At 46.4% G+C, this 17982-nt stretch overlaps 1 protein-coding gene across 1 annotated transcript; it reads left to right on the forward strand.

Annotated features, from left to right (window-relative positions):
* The first annotated feature begins 795 nt into the window (after positions 1 to 795).
* Positions 796 to 11659, forward strand: LOC116992642 (solute carrier family 2, facilitated glucose transporter member 3). Its single transcript, XM_033052469.2, has 10 exons — positions 796 to 932; positions 3759 to 3854; positions 5130 to 5290; positions 5576 to 5816; positions 5992 to 6154; positions 6786 to 6973; positions 7348 to 7452; positions 7867 to 7968; positions 8202 to 8405; positions 8906 to 11659. The coding sequence occupies exons 1-10, from the start codon at positions 918 to 920 to the stop codon at positions 9101 to 9103; spliced, it is 1473 nt and encodes a 490-aa protein (XP_032908360.1). The 5' UTR covers positions 796 to 917; the 3' UTR covers positions 9104 to 11659.
* The last annotated feature ends 6323 nt before the right edge of the window (positions 11660 to 17982 follow it).

Raw genomic sequence — 17982 nt, forward strand, 5'->3', positions numbered from 1 at the left:
GCTTCAATCTGCCTGCCATGGGCCATGACACTTTCTACTTTTTTTCCTCAAAGTCACATCCAACCTGGCCTCAAGCACTTCCAGGGATGGAGCATCCCCAATTTCTCTGGACAACCTCTGCCAGTGCCCTACCACCCTCACAGTAAAGAGTTTCTTCCCATTATCTAATCTAAACCTGCCCTCTGTCATTTTGAAGCCATTCCCCCATGTCCTGTCACTACATGCCCTTGTAAGGAAGGGTGTAAATCTGGGACTAGATCCAGATTCAGCTTTGCCGCCATAGATTCTAGCATCGTATAAGAAATATATTTTTGGTAACCAGACAAACAAAAATACTCCCCGAAACGCAGCTACCCAGAACTGTACTTCATCCACAGCTTTGCGAGGCAGTGGGAGCACCCGCAGAGCACAGCGCTGTACTTCAGGCTACTGGCCGTCTGTGTGGCCGCCCCTGCACGACTGCCCGCCTTGCTGCTTCAGCTTGATTTATTTTTGTGAGACAACAAATAATAAATAAAGACGTCGCTGTACATCACGCAGCCGCTGTCGGTGCAAGCCGCCGACAGCATCGCTTATGCCATCAGCCAACACTTCGCGCGTGGCACCCGAGGTGCGGCTGGTGCTTGTGCGGTCCCTGCCCCACGGTGCTCCATCCCCACGGTGCTCCATCACCGCCCCGCAGCCCCGCACGCAGATTCCCGTCACGGGGGGCGGGCGCTCCGGGGCGTGCTCCGCGATGCTGTGTTTTGGTGGCCGGCAGCAGCCCCGCCCTCCGTGCTGAGCCCATAAATCTGCGGGGGCTCGGGGCGGGCTCGCACAGGCTCGGGGTGGGCGGGTGCGGAGCCGCCGCCTCTCGCGGGTTCCGTTAGCGCGCACGGGCGGCCGTTCCTGGCAGTCGTGCACCGCCAGCCGCCGACATGGACACCAAGAAGGTAGGGGCTCCTTCTCGCCCTCTTTCCCCGCGCTGCGGCCGCCGCTGCCCGGAGGGCTAGGGGAGGGATGCAGTGGCGGCCGGCGTTCGTCTGCGGGTCGCGGTGGGGATGGATGCTCTGGTGGTCCCGATGGGACCCTGCTCCGGCTTGGGCTGCTCTGTCTGCGCGGGGGGGACCGCCCGGTTTGGGAGAGGTTGTCGCAGGGCGCGAGATCGATTTTGGTTCCGTCCGCGTGGCCTGATGATGCACATGATGCTGTCCGCGTTGTGGGATATTGGTCACGAGGTTTGCATCGCTGGCGGTGCCGCACTCGGTTTGTGGCGGGGTTTAGGATGCTAAACGGGCGATTGATGTTAAAGGCGTTTTTTGTACGGTAGTATCATTTATAGAAACGTTTCTAAATTTCAAGAAGGTGACAGAGCACATCCTTCCCCTCCTTCTCATATGGAGAACAGGGGATGTTTGTCGGTATCTGCTTGTATGCAGCAGTGGGGTGAGCTCATGGCTGCGTGTGTTTGAACGTATTAAGGGAGACAGCAAGTACCCACCTGGACCTGGTGCGGGATGCCGGGGAATTGCACGGGAACAGCCGGAATTGGAGAAGGCCGGGGCTCTCATCGCCATGTTGATGGGAGATGAGTGCAGTGTGAGAGGAGGAGGCAGAGGGAAGGAGAGCGTCTGGGCAAGGTCGTTCAGAGAAGCGCGGAGAGGCTAGTCCTGCCGGGCTCAACAAGTTGTACAGCTCTGGGGTTCGGGCAGTGAAGGAGGGGAGCATCTCCTGGGAAATAAACGCTGCCGACGCCTGTGGTCGGAGGGAGGGGTGGTGGTTTGAATTCTGTGCTCAGCCCTGAGCCTTTAGATAGAGTGGGTGTAGCTGTACTATTTCTGAGCTCCTGTTTGCCTTTTGGGAAGCGAGGCGCTTGCAGCATTAACAAATGATCCATACATTAGATCACAGTCTGGCTCACTGGAGGGGATGGGTCATGCCATGTGATGTCTAGGTGGAGGGAGGCTGGGTAGGAGATGAGTGGCGGACAGCAGCCAGGAGAAGGAAGTGTGAAAGAGGGTAGAACTACTAACCCTGTAGCTTATTTATGTACCATGTAAATAAGTGGGGGCTGCCCACAAAGCAGGGACCTTGTGGTCCTTGCACTATCCAGAAGGAAAAGGCAGCCGTGGTGATGGCAAGCCATGACAAAGCAGAGTGCTGGGGGAGAGGTGCTCTTGTGTGAACCATGTGGAGAGCTGGGGCTTGTCTGCAGCTTTGCCATATCTGCTGGTTAGAGTTGACTTGGCCTACAGTCCCAAAACTGCTTAGATTTTGGAATGCATTTTTACAGGCATCCAGATGCTTTGAAAGAGCTGTGTCCTTGTGGCTTTGTGCCAAATTTCCTTGAGATAAAAATGGGGGGAACGGTCACAGCGTGCCAGGGAGAATGCTTGGACTGCCTAGGGTGTGTTGAGGTGTGAATGCTACCTCCATGTTCATCTGCCCCCTGTCCACTTTGTCTCCACCACTCACCTGGGCAGGAGGACATTTACATGATGTAGGTGGGGGAAATTATGCCTGAGAGTCCTTTCCCCAATTTCTGTTTACTGAACTGTTTACAAACTCGGTCGTGTCTGAGAATTGTGCAGACCAGAAGCACATCTGTGTTTGTCTTAAAAGATTGGTGGAGATGGCATGAGCACTGACAGAAATTCATTATCAAAAACTTTGGGCAGTTGGTTTTGAGAGCCGCTGCTCATGGAGCTGTGCTAGAAAGTGAGAAACTGGAAGAACTGTGACAGTAGGCCCCACCAAGTAGCTTACTCTGCCAGGCTTAAGTACAATAATTGGAAAGTCTTGGAAAAGGACCTGTTAATATTTTTGGAAAATATTCTGAACCTCCTGAGATGGGAAGGAACACAATCTTTCCAAATTGTGCCAACTCAGGCACTGGCTGCCTAAGTGCCAACTCCTGAGTCACCTGCTCCCCCACACCTCCCTCATTCAGAGCTGGCTTAAATGCCACAAGCTTTAAAAATGAATAAAATGTCAGATGCTTTTTGCTGACACTTAAATTTCCCAGTCTGTGGGACTTCTGAGGTTGAGCCTTCAAGCTTTCCCTATGGCTATAAGGGCTCAGCAGTTTTTATTTTAATTTAATAGACATTCAGGTATACTGAAACTTCAGGGAATTTGCTTCATTTAAAATACTCTTGCCACAGCTTAAAGAAAAATAGACGGAAACTTGGTAGCAACTGCTGCCACCTCTTGAGGCAGGCTGCTGTGCCAGTGCCCTGGGGCAGGGTTGGGAGCCTCTAGCCTGGGAAAAACAAGCCTGTTGCTGAAGCGTGTGTGTTGTAACTGTTGTGAGTGACTGCCAGTGTAGCTCATGGGCAGATCTGAGACTCAATTTATGAGAACCTGTCAGCTGGCTCAGGAAAGTTAGACCCTTCTTTCATGACATGCCAGAGATCAGCAAAAGCTTCTGTAAAGCAGATCAACCCAAAATAACAGCCACTAATGCAGCCAGTGTATTCATTACTAATGAGCTGAGAACAGTTGCTGAAGGTCAGGAGATAATAAAGGGGAGGCCCTGAGAAGCCTTCCTACTTGTAGCCACAGAACTTTTTCTGCTGTAGAGTTGCATCTCTCTTTCCAGGGAGGAGGATCCAAGGGATGCTGCTGGTACTCACCCTTGCTGGATAAAAGCCCATTCCCTACCCTCAGAGCACTTGCACATGGCACCTATGGGCTGCAGCTGCTATTTGTGCTGAAGAGAAACTCAAGTTGTGTAGAAAGCCACAGTAACTAAATAATTGTTCCCTCTCTTTCCACAGAAAATCACAGCACCTCTTGTCTATGCTGTTTGCATCGCTACCATCGGATCTCTCCAGTTTGGGTACAACACTGGTGTCATTAATGCGCCCGAGAAGGTGAGAGGAGGAGGAGTGAGCTGGGGAGGTGGGATGAGTGAGGGGCTGGTGGAAAGACAATAGTCTAGAAAGGAGAGGGACTGTCTCCCAAGCAGCCAATAATTTGGTTTTGGTTTATGAAGTCAGTGAGACTTTAAAAATCCCCTTTCAAACACAACATTGAACAGGAAGGACAAACTTTTGGGGAGGAGAGAGATCAAATAAATAGATTAATTCTCTTAATTAGGAGTACAGGAAGGGCAGGAGGGCTCCATCTGCCATATGTGGTGTGTGGAGGAATGTGAGCTGCTTCAGTTTTGAGTCAGAATAAACCAACCATGGCAGAAGGAATGTAGAGAGCAGTGTGCAGAAAACAGTTAAGGGTTGGTAGGAATTACAGCTGCCCTAATTTAGTTCATTTCAAGTTTATTTTACTTGTTTATTCATTCCTTGTGTGTTAAGTATAGATTCAGTGCTTGTAAAAGGGTTATGACTTGGACTTTTGACCAAATCATCCCATGACTGTAGCCTAAGAAGCAAGAGGTGAAGAAAATGAGAGATGTGGTTTTCATGTAACTTTAAGATGGTTCCTCTGTCAAGAACTGAGTCACGAATACCACATCCACCCTGTCTCCGGGAAGAGATGTGCACAACTTGCTTGCTGGGATGGGGGATGGGGTCAGTCCTCCCAGCTAATGTCCTGCTGCCATCTGCTGGGGGCAGGCACTCTGTCCCCCCAGCCCATGCCAGAATTTACCTCTCTAGCTAAGAGGATGCCTGGGAAATCAGCAAAGCGGCCCTGTCGCATCCCCCTGGGGACAGCATTATGTAAAAAATAAACATTTTTTTCAGGCTTACTTCAGTGAAACCTTGTGTGTCTCCCAACTATTTCTATACCAAAAATCCTGTCCCTGCTGTCAGTGTTTTGGTATTGCCAGAAATTTTCCCATCCACTCACTGGTCATGTTTTCTTGTTCCCTTTCATTCCCAGCTGTCTCCCGCCTCCTCCCAAGAACCACTAGTGACTCACATCATCTGAAATATTCAGAAGATAGCCTGTTTTCCTTAATAAACTGCTGTCCTGTGGGTACCTTGTCTGCCCCTCCACTCATCATACTGCTGCTTCTCAGTGAAAGCTCCTCCTTCTGTGCCCTCATCTTCCCCTTGTATAACTTGTTGCTGCCTTTCTGTGTCTCTCTCTGTTTTCATGGAAGCAGAAGGAGGACATAATGTCTGCTTTCCATGGAGTACAATGCCTCCCTCTGGATTGTAACTTGCTACTGATTTCTCTTGCAGATCATCCGGAAGTTTTTCAACAAAACCCTGTCAGAAAGGAGCGGGAGGGCTGTCTCCCAAGAACTCCTCACCTCTCTGTGGTCACTTTCTGTGGCCATCTTCTCAGTAGGAGGCATGCTTGGCTCCTTTTCAGTCAGTCTGTTTGTTAACAGATTTGGCAGGTAAGTTGGGAAGAGGGATGCAAGCTTTTGGAGAACGTTTCCCTTACAAAGGAGTGTTGGGTGGAAAAGGACAGAGGTGGGAGGAGATGAAGGGGGAGGCAGCAAGAATGTGTGGGCTGCAAAAAGAGGATGGCAGGCCAAGGCAGGATCTAAAGGGGAATTATTCCATTCTCTTCCCACCCCTGAGATGGGATATCATGGGCAGGTTTACCTTTACCCCTCTCCCAATAGTTATCCTGCTGTAAAGCCAGTTTAAGCTCAGTCTTGATGTTTTTACCCTGGCAGGAGGAACTCCATGCTACTGGTGAATGTCTTGGCCTTCACTGGAGGCCTTCTCATGGCCTTTTCTAAGGCAGCAAAGGCAGTGGAGATGTTAATTATTGGCCGCTTTGTAATTGGTGTCTTCTGTGGCCTCTGCACGGGCTTTGTGCCCATGTACATCAGTGAGGTCTCACCCACCAGTGTCCGCGGAGCCTTCGGCACCCTCAACCAGCTGGGCATCGTGGTGGGCATCCTGGTGGCTCAGGTAGGCATGCTACAGCCTGATCCCACCCTTGGGTGGGGGAAGGAGGGCTGGGGAAGGGCCAGGAGGGCTTTACTTGCCATCAGGTGTCCAGTGTGTGGGTCTTGTGGTACTGGGGTGCTGGTAAGGAATTGAAGTGTTTAAAGTCACTCTTATTTCTCTTCTATTCTCGGTGTAGATCTTTGGACTGGAGGCGATCATGGGCACAGAAGGACTTTGGCCAATGCTTTTGGGGTTCACGGTTCTCCCAGCAATTGTGCAGTGTATAGGTCTTATATTCTGCCCTGAAAGTCCCCGTTTCCTACTGATCAACAAGATGGAGGAGGAGAAAGCCCAAACAGGTAAGAATTCATCTCAGAAGGGCAGGGCAGTGTCCTGGCTCCCAGCCTGCACTGAACTTGAGTGGGAGGCCAGGACTGATCCTGGAGCCTGTGGTGGATTAGGGTGTAACTCCCAGAGGGCATCAGGCCTAGCCTACCTATCCCATTCTTTAGGTTGTACCAGTGCCAGGAAGCATGAGAAACCTGGCATCCCAACATAGGCTCCAGGTGGGATTAAGACGTGAGGAGTGGCACCTAGCCTGGTGGGATGTAGCAGGACCAGCTACTGCTACTCTGCCAACTCCTCCTGAAAGGCAAGAAATAGGCTGGCATTTCAGGGAGCTTGGAGGGCTGAGGTTGGCTCTGGCAAGAGTGTAAACAGAATTTCAGGACCAATTTCAGGGGATCAATCAACATGAGCAGGACCTGGCCCTGGTTTCTGTGCTGTTCAAAGCACCCTGACTTCTGGGTTGGAAAAAGAGCAAGGCTGCCAGCAGAAGCTTGGTCTTTTCCATGCAGCAGGCCTCAAAACCAGCTGTAGGTGTTCAGTCTTCCTTTCATGCCCTCCCTGCAGCAGCAGGATGGGACGCACACACCTCCCATGGCCACTAGTTGTGTCTCATACCTGACATCTTTGGATTCTTCCCTCCAGTTCTGCAGAAGCTCCGTGGCGATAGAGATGTGTCTCAAGACATCCAGGAGATGAAAGAAGAAAGTGCAAAGATGTCCCAGGAAAAGAAAGCAACTGTGCCAGAGCTCTTCCGTTCTCCAAACTACCGTCAAGCCATTATCATCGCCATCATGCTGCAACTGTCCCAGCAGCTCTCAGGCATCAATGCTGTGAGTTATCTTCCTGTCCCATCTTCTGTGCCTCCCTTATCTCTGGCTAAACTTGCACTTTCTACTGGTATGGAGAGAACTCCTAAGTCCCAAAATATCTTTGTGCCTTGACTGGAGGTCACTGTTTTGTCATCTGGCAAAGATGCTAAGATGGAAAGTGGATATTGTAGCTTTCACTTTCCCCACATGCAGCCTGGTGAGCCACTGCAGCCTTGCACCAAGTGAATGAACCTTGCCTGGAAGCATGTTATTTTATAGCATGGAGTGCTGCTTAGGAACGCCCTGCTGGGTGTGCAAGCCATTAGGTAGAGGATGAGGAATTTGCTCTCAAACATGGAATTGTGACTGTGTCCAACTTTCTCTTCTCTTCCCAGGTATTCTATTATTCTACCGGTATTTTTGAAAGAGCTGGTATCACACAGCCTGTCTATGCCACCATTGGAGCTGGCGTGGTAAACACAGTCTTCACTGTGGTGTCGGTGAGTGGAACAGGGCTGTGTGCCCACCTGGGCCTGTCTCTGGCTGATGGGACTGCAGACAAATAGCCAGGCAGTGGCAAGGCACTGATCTGTAGGAGCAAGGACCAGAGTGCATCAAAGGCATGATGGGAGGAGAGATGGGCAGAAAAAGGTGGTGGTATTGTCTTAGATGAAAGAGAACGTGGAAAAGGAGTGCGTGTGGAGGAAAAGAGTGGTGAGAGAAAGCAAGAACCAGAGAGGGAGAATATGGGCTGACAATGGAGCAGCCTAGTGACCTGCACTGAGGTCACCATGGTCTCTGAGGTTTACAGGCAGATGAGGAACAGGTGCAGGAGATACTGAGCAAGGAATTCTGTCCTGCTTTTGCTGCCAAAGTAATGAACCTTTTTTTTCCTTCTGCCTTCTCCTTTCCAGCTGTTCCTGGTGGAGCGTGCAGGGCGCCGGACCCTCCATTTAATTGGTTTGGGTGGCATGGCTGTGTGTGCTGCTATTATGACTGTAGCTTTAGCTCTGAAGGTGAGTGATCAGTGTCCTTGTTCAGGCTGACCCCAGCACGAACCTATAAGAAAACACATCTGCTTTGCTCTGCAATGCTGCCCTGTAGGCAGGTAGAACTGGGACTAGAGCCAAGTGTGCAGTGGAAAGAGCAATTTTATAACTTTGGGAACTGCTACAGTGTTCACAGTGCAGTTGAGAATGTTGTGACACTGGAGATGGCATTGTGCTGATGATATTTTTCTCCCTTGCAGGACATTGTGGATTGGATCAGATACATCAGCATTGTTGCCACTTTTGGCTTTGTGGCTCTCTTTGAGATTGGCCCTGGCCCTATTCCATGGTTCATTGTGGCAGAACTCTTCAGCCAGGGCCCACGACCTGCAGCCATGGCAGTAGCTGGTTGTTCTAACTGGACCTCCAATTTCTTGGTGGGAATGCTCTTCCCCTATGCAGAGGTAAGTCCTGGTTTATAAAGTACTGTGAGAGCACTGCAGCATTGGAATAGCTGTCCAGAACAGTAGTAGAATCTGCATCTTTTGAAGATATGACACATGACTATATGACTTTTAATAACCCAACCTCTCCTGGAAATTGTCCCTGCTTTGAGAAGAGGGCTGGTGAGTCTTCCAGAGGTCTCTGAGTTACTGGAGGCTGTTGCTTATCTTATGTTCTGCCGTCTTATTTGCCAAGCATCTTGCAAATAATTTGGAAGAGCCATCTTAGCACATCAGGGCTTTTGCTTTAAAAGCATCAATTTTGGTCACCTTCAGGAAGATTAAAGACCTTTAAAAGCCCATAAGAATGTGATTTCAATTCTTAAAGTGCTGTGATGATAAAAAAAAAAGTCAGTAAAGGCACTGTTGGAGAGAAAGGTGTTGGATTTTTAACCTGTCAGTAGCAAATGACCTTACATGTAATTTGAAAATAAAACCTTTTGTGTTTGTCTTCCATGCAGAAACTATGTGGCTCCTATGTCTTCCTCATCTTCCTTGTTTTCCTGGTCATCTTCTTTGTCTTCACCTTCTTCAAAGTGCCAGAGACCAAGGGCAGGACTTTTGAAGACATCTCCAGGGGCTTTGAAGGACGAGGAGGAAACACTCCCTCTTCACCCCAGAAGACTCCCATGGTGGAGCTGGATAAAGCAGCTGTCTAAGATCCATGACACACCTGTTCTTTAACTCGTTCATGCTTAAAGAGTCATTAAAGGAATGAGCAAAGAAAACCATGAGAACTGGGACGTTTTTCCCCTCCTCAATTGCTGCTATATTCTTTTCACCCACATGCTCGCCCATTCTGCCAGGCTTGCCAGCATTAAGCAAATCTGATATGGGTGATCTGCCATACTGGAAAGCACCTGGCACTTGCAAAAATAATTTCATCTTTCCTGCCACAAACATCAGGAGAACAGAGAAGAGCTGGCAATATTTTTACTTTTCTCATGTAAAATTGCCATTTGGGGTTAACATTGATGCACACAGTGACCATAATGTATTTGAACCTAATTACTATTTTTGTAGTGAGTTGAAGTGACCTGCTAAACAAGTCCCCAGCCCTTTGAGTCTACTCTGTGTGCGTGTGTATGGTGTTACACTGGAATTTGGCAAGCTTACCAAAAAGCCATCTTGCTTTTTTCCTATCCAGTGTGCACTTTTTTTTAGCCTCAGGAAAAAGGGGACCAAGTCACATGCACATTTTTCCTGCTCTTTTATTTTTTGTATAGACAGACTGAAAGCATACTTTTACTTCAGTTTATTTATTTGTATGTCACTTTGTAAATATTTATTTTTTTAATGGTGTACAAAAATGTACAGATAAATTGGAGAAGTTTAAGAGAAATAGCAATTCTAACAAAAGATGCTGTAGACTTGAGGTGCAATAAGACTGTAAAGGAGATATGTGGTACTTTAAAGGAGATTGAGTATTTTAGGTGGTATATACAGCAGAGCCAATTATGCACATCACCTTGAAGTTACTTGTGCCCTCTGGAAGGAAATTCGAAGAGTTGTGTACTTGTTGGAAGAGGTATGTTTCTGCACTAAAAATCTCTGTTAGTGGGGATTTTTGGTGGCCGTTTTAAATAATTGTTCTCAAGTGTTGATGAAAGTGTGATATTGCATCTTATGGGTGTTGTTGGATTATATTTTCAGACACGGTTTTAAGCATTCTATGGATGATTCAGGGTGGTGATTGCAAACCAGAAGGTAATTTTTCCTGCCTTCTCTTTAATTTTATTACTTTTCGGCTTCTCTGTTATAGTCTAGTACGTCATAAATTCTGAAATTTGCAGATTGTCATTAAAAGGAGTGTGAGGATAAAACTTATTTTTCAAAGCTGTATTTTCTTAGCAGTTGTTCCTATAAATATTACAATATTACAGAGGCATGTAGCATGACCCTCCTGGACACAGGCATGGTCAGTTGTGGTACATGTAAGTCTAAGGGTAGAGGTGCAGGACTAGACACCAGAGCTACTGGAATTTGCTCATTTAGCAGTGCAGAGGTCTGTAGTGCTCAGTCCCCTACTTGGTTGAAGGCTAGATGTTTTTTGCCCCATATGTACTCTCTGGAAGGTCTGCATGATGTTGTGGTGCTCACCAGTGTGCTTTGTAGATGTGTGCAGCTCTGTAATAGTGCCTCTGTTCAAAGGGATGTGGCAGGAAGTAATTGTTCATCAGCAAATGTTGGTCTCCTTGCTTGTCATTTTGCAGGGTAATTGAGTTTGTGTGTCCCCCACCCTTGCTGCTGAGCTAGCACAGCCCAGGTCAGGCAGGCAAAAAGTAGCACATAGGGTACACTTGCAGTCAAGGAGGGGTAGCTTTAATCACTGCAGCGTTCTGTGACAGGCTCCAGGCCTGTGCCTGTCCAGATCAGCACAAAATAGCTAAAGGTAGCACAGAAGTAGGTCCAATTTAAACTCCTCTTCTGAGATCAAGCTGCAGTTTTTGGACACGGGTCAACCTGCTGGAATTCTTTACTGGATATCCCAGAAGAGAGGCAGACCCACAGATTCTGAGGTGGTAAAAGGAAGAAGAGCTTAGAAAGGTTGGAGTGACAGCAAGACTTCTGTAGCATGGATAGCCCAAGCTTTCTTGCCAACATAATGCTTCAGAGCAGGTTAGAGAAATTCCCGTTGATGTATATTCTGGGGGGGTCTGTCTGACATTTTCAGTAACTAGTGATGACATTTCTACCTTCCCTAATGAGAAACAGTTGCAATAATCAGTTAAATTTGCAGCTGTTAAATGCTTCCTGTGAATTAATTTGAAGTGCCCCAGCTTTGCACAATGCAATCATATTACATCCAGTTTTCCCTAGCTTTTTATCAGGCTTACATGCCAGGTATTTATTCCCTGAAGTATTATATAAGCCTTCCCTCCCAATTTTGGTATTTTGGCTCAGTTACATAGATTTCTGTGCCCTTCCTTTGACCCTCCAGCACATCCAGACATGATATTTCTATATGGGTATCTGTATGTTAAAAATTCCCCCCAGAGCTGTGTATTAAGAGCATTCCATAGTTTGCATCAGATGTGTGTTGGCTTGGACTGAAATGTGTAGAACTTTCTCACATGGTATCTTTGTTATTTTCTTTTTCTGTAATGGCATTGTGAATATTTCTGATGGATTTTATATGCTTATCAAGGTGGTTGTTTCCTGGTTTTGAAATAAAAAAAATATGAAATAAATATCTGATTTGGATTTTACCTTTATCCTGTAGGTCTCCATTGTATTCTTTTATCACAGCCTGGGACTGCACCTGTAAATGTCACCAGCACCTACCCTGAGACCTTTTTGGGTAGCTAAGCACTCTGGATTTGATGTTTTATCCTAATGGAAGTGATAATTTATCTCAGCTGCAATGCAACTCACTTTTAATTCCCTTACTATTATTTCTTAGCGATATTTAAACTAAAAAGATACGCTTCTCTGGTTCTTGTTTGCCCAAATCCTTTTTGTTTGTGTGCAAATAGTTTCCCAATGTAAGAGGAAGGGAGAGGAGAAGTGTCTGGAGGTTACAAATCCTGCCCAGTGCTAAAGAAACTGAGACTTCTTTGTCTTCTGCCCTTCTTCTGTTCCCACTGTGATCCTCACCTCCTCTGCCAGGAGGGAGAAGGACCCCTTTCCCCTACAGCTGATGCTTTACTCTCTCTGGGATGTGACCTTCATGTTCTCCTGTGAGATTGTGGAATCTCAGTAGTGGATACTAGAAAGGAGCAGGGGGATGGAGCAGGGGCATTCCACTGCCTGAGGAGCTGATCCCATAGCTAAGGGACTGCAGCATTCCTTGGATCATTCTCAAGTCTCCAGGCTGCTCTCAAAAAATATCTGAAAAAAATATTCTTCAGTGGAAGAGGATGGAATGAAGTGAAAGGAAGGAAAGCCCACAGTGCCTTAGAGCAGGAATATGACTAACATTAACTCCAGAGTCAGCAGGCTGTTAAAGCCTAAAACAAGGAAAAAGTAGGGAGCACTGTAAAGTCTGAGAGCAGTGATCCTATGAAGATTCTAAAAGCTGCTGTTGCTGGCTGCTGCTGCATGTTCCTAGCTCCATGTCTGTGTTTTGCTAAGCTTGGTGTGCAACCAGCCTTGGAGCTGGGGAGTGCCCTTGGCTAATCTGTCTAGGGTTGTTTTTCAATTCTAGCTCAACTATAAAAATAAAGCCCAGCCATCCAAACTCATAAGCATATCCAGCTCAAACTTAACTCTTAACATTTCAGTTTCCTTTGTCAAAAGTGGAAGTGGAGAACAGAATTATTTAGGGCCAAAGGATGTGATTCACTGAGCACTAAGTATTTTACGTAATTTTTGTGATAAACTTTGGGTTAGGGAGCAAGGCTTTGGTTTAGATCTGCTTAATTCTTAAAATTGTAAGGAAGCTTCAAAAGGAAAACCTGTTTGCAGTTAAATGGTTTGAGGATGGGTTATCTTCAGCTGAAAGTGTTTGTCACATCCAAGGGAGCACATAGGCAGTCCTGGTGGCAAACACAATACCCCACAATGAATCACTGGAGAGTTCTTGGAATGAAACTGCTGCTGAGTGGACAGGAGAAGAACCCCAAGGGTCCCAAATAACATCAGCCATGTTAAAAGCTTCAGTGCTGTTTTACAGGCTTGAGCATGATAGAATGTCACAGCATCACTGCCAACATTTGTCACCTTCTGCTTGTGTTATTTCTGATTAATGTCTTTGCATACCAACCAAGAACAGCAGTTCATTTCTGTGAGAAGAAATGTGAGGAAAAAACCTCCAGCAAACAACATTCTATTGGAGGTAGATTTTCCTCCTGCATTGCAAAAATCTTTTTATTTGATTTTGTGTTCTGAAAAGAGGATACATGCTGGATGCCTCAGTAGCTGGGGAGATATGGGGCAGCCTCTCCCTTGGGAAGGTATCTGGGTGAGAGCACAGGCAAGAGCCTGCAGTCTTACCTCCAGCAAAGTCACTAACCCCTTCTTCAAGGCTTACTCCAAGAAGGAGTATTTGCTAGTTTGGTGGGGGACTGTGCCATCACTGCTTTCATTTGAGAGGAAAGAAGGGGTGGACACACTGCCAATGTCATTGTAATGGGCCACGATGCATCAGGAGGTGACTCACCACAACCTTTTCTCCCACTATACACATTTTGAGAAAGGTCCTGCCAGCAGGCAAATCAAATACACATTTTGTTGCACACAAAATTTATGTCTCTTTGGATTTGTTTATTTTTTTCAGACTTCTTGCAGACTAGACCAAGGACACAATTCTAACATTTTCTTCACTTTTAGAAGGACTCTTTTAAGACATGTGAGATGCTTGCTGGAAAACCTGGGGTCTGGTCTGTCACTTAGCTTGGCTCTGTCTTTACAATGTGAGTTACCAGACAAGAGACAGTTGTCTTCATAATGTGCTGCTGGGAAAACGCAGCACTCAGGCTGTCAGACAAGGAAAGAATATGGTTTTGTCTCCTAAAATACATGTTGCTCTGACAATTTAATTGGTGTTACTTGAAAGTATTCCATTTCTCATGGAGGCAGGCTGTAACTTTTAAAACAATTCACTTGCTGTGATATATATCTTGTTTCTATGCTATACCTCACTAAATTACAGAGTATTTGCAAGAACAGTCTCTTCCTTTTCCATAAGCTTCAGCAGGCCTGATAGACACATGACTGACCTAAGTCTGTTTTCTGCTTAGGTTGCACAACCATTTTCTGTTTAGCAAGAGGTCACATGGATTTGTGTAAGGCAGTCATATTGGTGCACCAGTCACTGCGACAGGCATTGTGGGACCATTGCAGATCCTGTCCTGAAGTAGCAACTGGTAATCCATGTAGTGATCAACCTGATCAAACAGCACCCTGTTTTTCCATTTCTGGTCTCTGTTTCATCCTGTTTTTTCATCTTCTTCATGAACAAATTTGCCTTCCATTAAAAAATTTGATTCTCTATCACAAACAAACTCAGATGTTTATTGCTTCCTTTATATTCCTGCCACCAAGGGCCATTGTCATCCAGACTGCATATTATCTTGTTACATTATATTCTTTGGGGTCTGGACTAGCTTTATCTCCCCTTTGCTTTGCTTATTTCTTGCAAAGTGCTCTCTCTGGTATGGATCAAAACCCACAGTGACAGTCTTGACCTAATAACTCTGCTTAGTATATGACCTAAAGAGTCCTCAAGGTTTAGAGGAAAGCTTCTAGAATAATTCTCCACTGAGGAAGGCATAGGGATGCAGAACCAGGAGAGGATGAAGGCTGGGAGCAGTGGTGAAGGTGTGGAGGGATGTGGATGCAGCAGTGTAGCAGGAGAATGAGGGAAGAGGGGAAAAAAACCAAAAAATGCCCGTGATCTGAAAGGAAGATAAGATGTTTGTAACTGTGAAAAGATGGGATAGGATGTAAAAGAGAGGAATATGAACTTTAAAAGAAGCAGGTAAGAGACTGAGGAATTAAAAAGACTGAAGACAACCAAAGTATGGGCCCTTGATCTGCACTCTAAATTAAAATGAAGCCAAATAGAGCTCCAGGATCTTATGAATCACAGGCAAGAGGTCACCAGTGCTTCTGGGAAAGAGAAACAGGGGTGTCATCACCACGTGTCCACAAGTATCTTTGCAGCTGAAACAAATAGCTATGTCAGAGTCACAGCGTTGCTTGCGGTATGAGCTCACCTCTTGGTCCACAAAGACTGAGTTCTGCTTGCTTGAAAGAGGGCACAAATAATGCATCTGGAGAGCCACAGGCAGGTAGAACTGATGGGCATGCTGGATATGGCTGCCTTAGCTGGACTGAAGATCTCTCAGTGCAACTCAGAAGCAGCCTGGCCATCAGCACAAAGCAGAGGGATCTTCCTACCTGTGTTAGGTAGTGCAAGACAAGAGCCAAACAGGACTGGCCAAGGCCAATGTCAGCAAAACCCGTGTGGGCAGACACCACCACTGCTGAAACTTGCATGGGCTTGTCCATCTCAGAAAAACTTATCCATCCAGAAATGTTGAGAGGAATACTTTTCAGCTTCTTTATTTCATGCCAGAGACAAAATTTTTGTGGTGTGATGGAGCAGCATCACACCACCTCTATGCTCTGACTTTTTCTCAATCTGATGCAAGAGTGATATTCACACTGATCATATGTAGTTCATAGGTAATGTCACACACACATACCCAAAAAACTTTAAACTGTTGTATTAGTGTAAGGTTTTGATGTTTCCAAACACACGCAAAAAAGAAGACCTAGCAAAACCAAAAACAAAAAGTGGAAAAAAAGTAGAAGTGAAGGGAGAGAAACATTTTTCCTTGTGACTGGAAAGTCCACTTTCCTGACTGGCTGTGTGAGAACAGAGCAGCCAAAGGAACAAACACCAGGCTTTAGCAAAGATTTAGCGCACAGTGTTGCCTTTGAAAAGATAGTTTCATTTTTTTCCTTGACTGGGACTTAATTTTTTTTAACAGGTTTCGTTCTGCTGAAAGCAGGGTCAAAGCAAATTAAAATTAGAGACTGAGGAAATCTAAAGTTCATGGGAAGCCTTAAAGGGGTGAATTCTGTAGAGAGGGTTGATGGGGGGAAGGATTAGACACATGCCTGGAAATGCTGACAGCGCTTAGGAGCTGTAACTACCCACTGCAACTTGAACTGGGCAGGCTGGACACACCCGGTTGCCTGGCAGCCCTGTGTGGACTGGAGGCCAAAAGGGACACGGGAATGGTCCCAAATGCACTCACTTGGCATATCACCAGATAAGCAGTCACCGGGCGCACATCTGCTTGTGTGGAGGCCCAGCATGGCTCATCATCTCCTTATCTTGCCTGACCTGGAAGGGCAAGGTGAGGAAAGAGAAGCATGAAGGAAAGGGTTGATCTCTCCCTGATATTAATACAAAGGACTGCAGGACTGGAAGATCTGGTGCCAGGTGACTGGAATTTCTGGATGGATCCTCCTGCTCCTGGACTCTCTGAACTGGGTGCTCCTGGGAAGGGTTGTGGAGCATGGCCATGAAAACCGTGTTTGAAGTGGCTTCCCACCAACACTGTAAACCCCAGTTAAGGTTCATATTAGAGTCCAGGTCTTTCCTATGAGATAAAAACCTATCTGATGTGTGGTTTGTGGGTGCGAACACTTTGGTTGCACAGATACCGTTGCTTGCTCAAGGTAGTAGTACTGGGTTAAAAGTGCAGCTGGGATAGAAGATATTTCTGTGATAAAGCCAGACTTCCAATCACTCCCATTTTTTAAAACACCATCATCTGAAATTATGTCCCCCATGTCTGCCCCCTTGATTTACATTGAAACTTCGACAGACAGATATGAAACCCTCAGAACAGTTTTTATTGCCTTTCTTACAGAACTCCAGAGTCTGAGTGGTGGTGAGGGACTGAACATGAGTCCTTAGCAGCTAGGCCTATGCTTATTGTGAAGAAAAGTTGTGTCTGTAAGGGATGCTTATGAGAGGCAGGTGGTGGGTTTTTATGAATGAATTGTGAGCAGGTGATGACACTGGAGAACAGTTTTTCATGATGCTATCCCATCTCCTTGTCTCTATTTGCATATCAAAATCAACAGTTCCTCCAAAACAGTCCTGCTACCTGGGGTTTCCCATTCTAGTTTGATCACTCTAGAACTGGAAGCCATAAGCTTCCTCCTTTCTATCTTTCTTGTCAATGCCTGTAACGCCAGTTCCTCATTCGCAGTAGACTGCAATAGAAATCTGAATGTGGCACTTCTTTGGAGTAAGGAAACAACAATGCCTTGTTCTCGGAAGCATCCTGTCACATGGGGCAGAAAATGGACCAGTAGCTACTCCAGGGTCTCATCTCCAGTCACTCCAGATCCGTATTAACCTGCAGATATTGACATGCTGGACTCTGCCATTCTACCTCACAGTGTCTGATCCAGCTCTCCCAGTATCACCCTAGCCAGTTCCACGCCCCAGTGCACAGAAAAATGCTAGGCAACCTGTATGGCCTGCTCCCTTGGCTCTTGCCCTCAGCACTGAGGCATCCTGTTGGCTGTCCCAGCGTGACCAGAACAGTGGCCATGTGAGCCCAGCAACTTCTGCCTAGATAGATGTGCTGTTGGATAGTTTGTAAGGGATAGCTCATTATGCATAAGCTGAAACTGGTGTGAAGACTTTCTTCCACTCTGTCTCCCTGGTTGTGAATTTTCCATTGACATGTCTTCCAGCCTCTTGAAGGTGCCAAATATTTAATGGGCAAATGCATCTCTACAGACTACATGCTCAAGTAAAGCAACATTCAGTGAATGCAGAACATGAACAGAAGATCAGAAGTATGTGGTGGTAATAGATGGGAGATGCTGATTTTGTTCCCAGACATTGCTCATGGAAAGGTTGGGGGAAATTTGCTAAAATTTGTTGAATTAATTATGACTTCATATAGTCTGTCAAGCTTTTTCTCTGTCTCCAGAGCAACGTTCAGTGCTACAGAACATTTTGTTGGACAGGCAGTCTGTGTAGGTGCAACATTTACTCTTTCTGATGTGCTCTGCATCGTGTCAGGGTGTGAAGAGCGTGATAGGTTGCTCAGGGCAGTCT

This window comes from Catharus ustulatus, chromosome 2 (assembly GCF_009819885.2).
Source record: "Catharus ustulatus isolate bCatUst1 chromosome 2, bCatUst1.pri.v2, whole genome shotgun sequence".
Taxonomy (NCBI): domain Eukaryota; kingdom Metazoa; phylum Chordata; class Aves; order Passeriformes; family Turdidae; genus Catharus; species Catharus ustulatus.

Coding starts and splice junctions, on each gene's coding strand:
- LOC116992642 (XM_033052469.2), top strand. Junction 6,155..6,785: donor GGAGGAGAAAGCCCAAACAG/GTAAGAATTCAT, acceptor TCTTCCCTCCAG/TTCTGCAGAAGCTCCGTGGC. Junction 6,974..7,347: donor AGCTCTCAGGCATCAATGCT/GTGAGTTATCTT, acceptor TTCTCTTCCCAG/GTATTCTATTATTCTACCGG.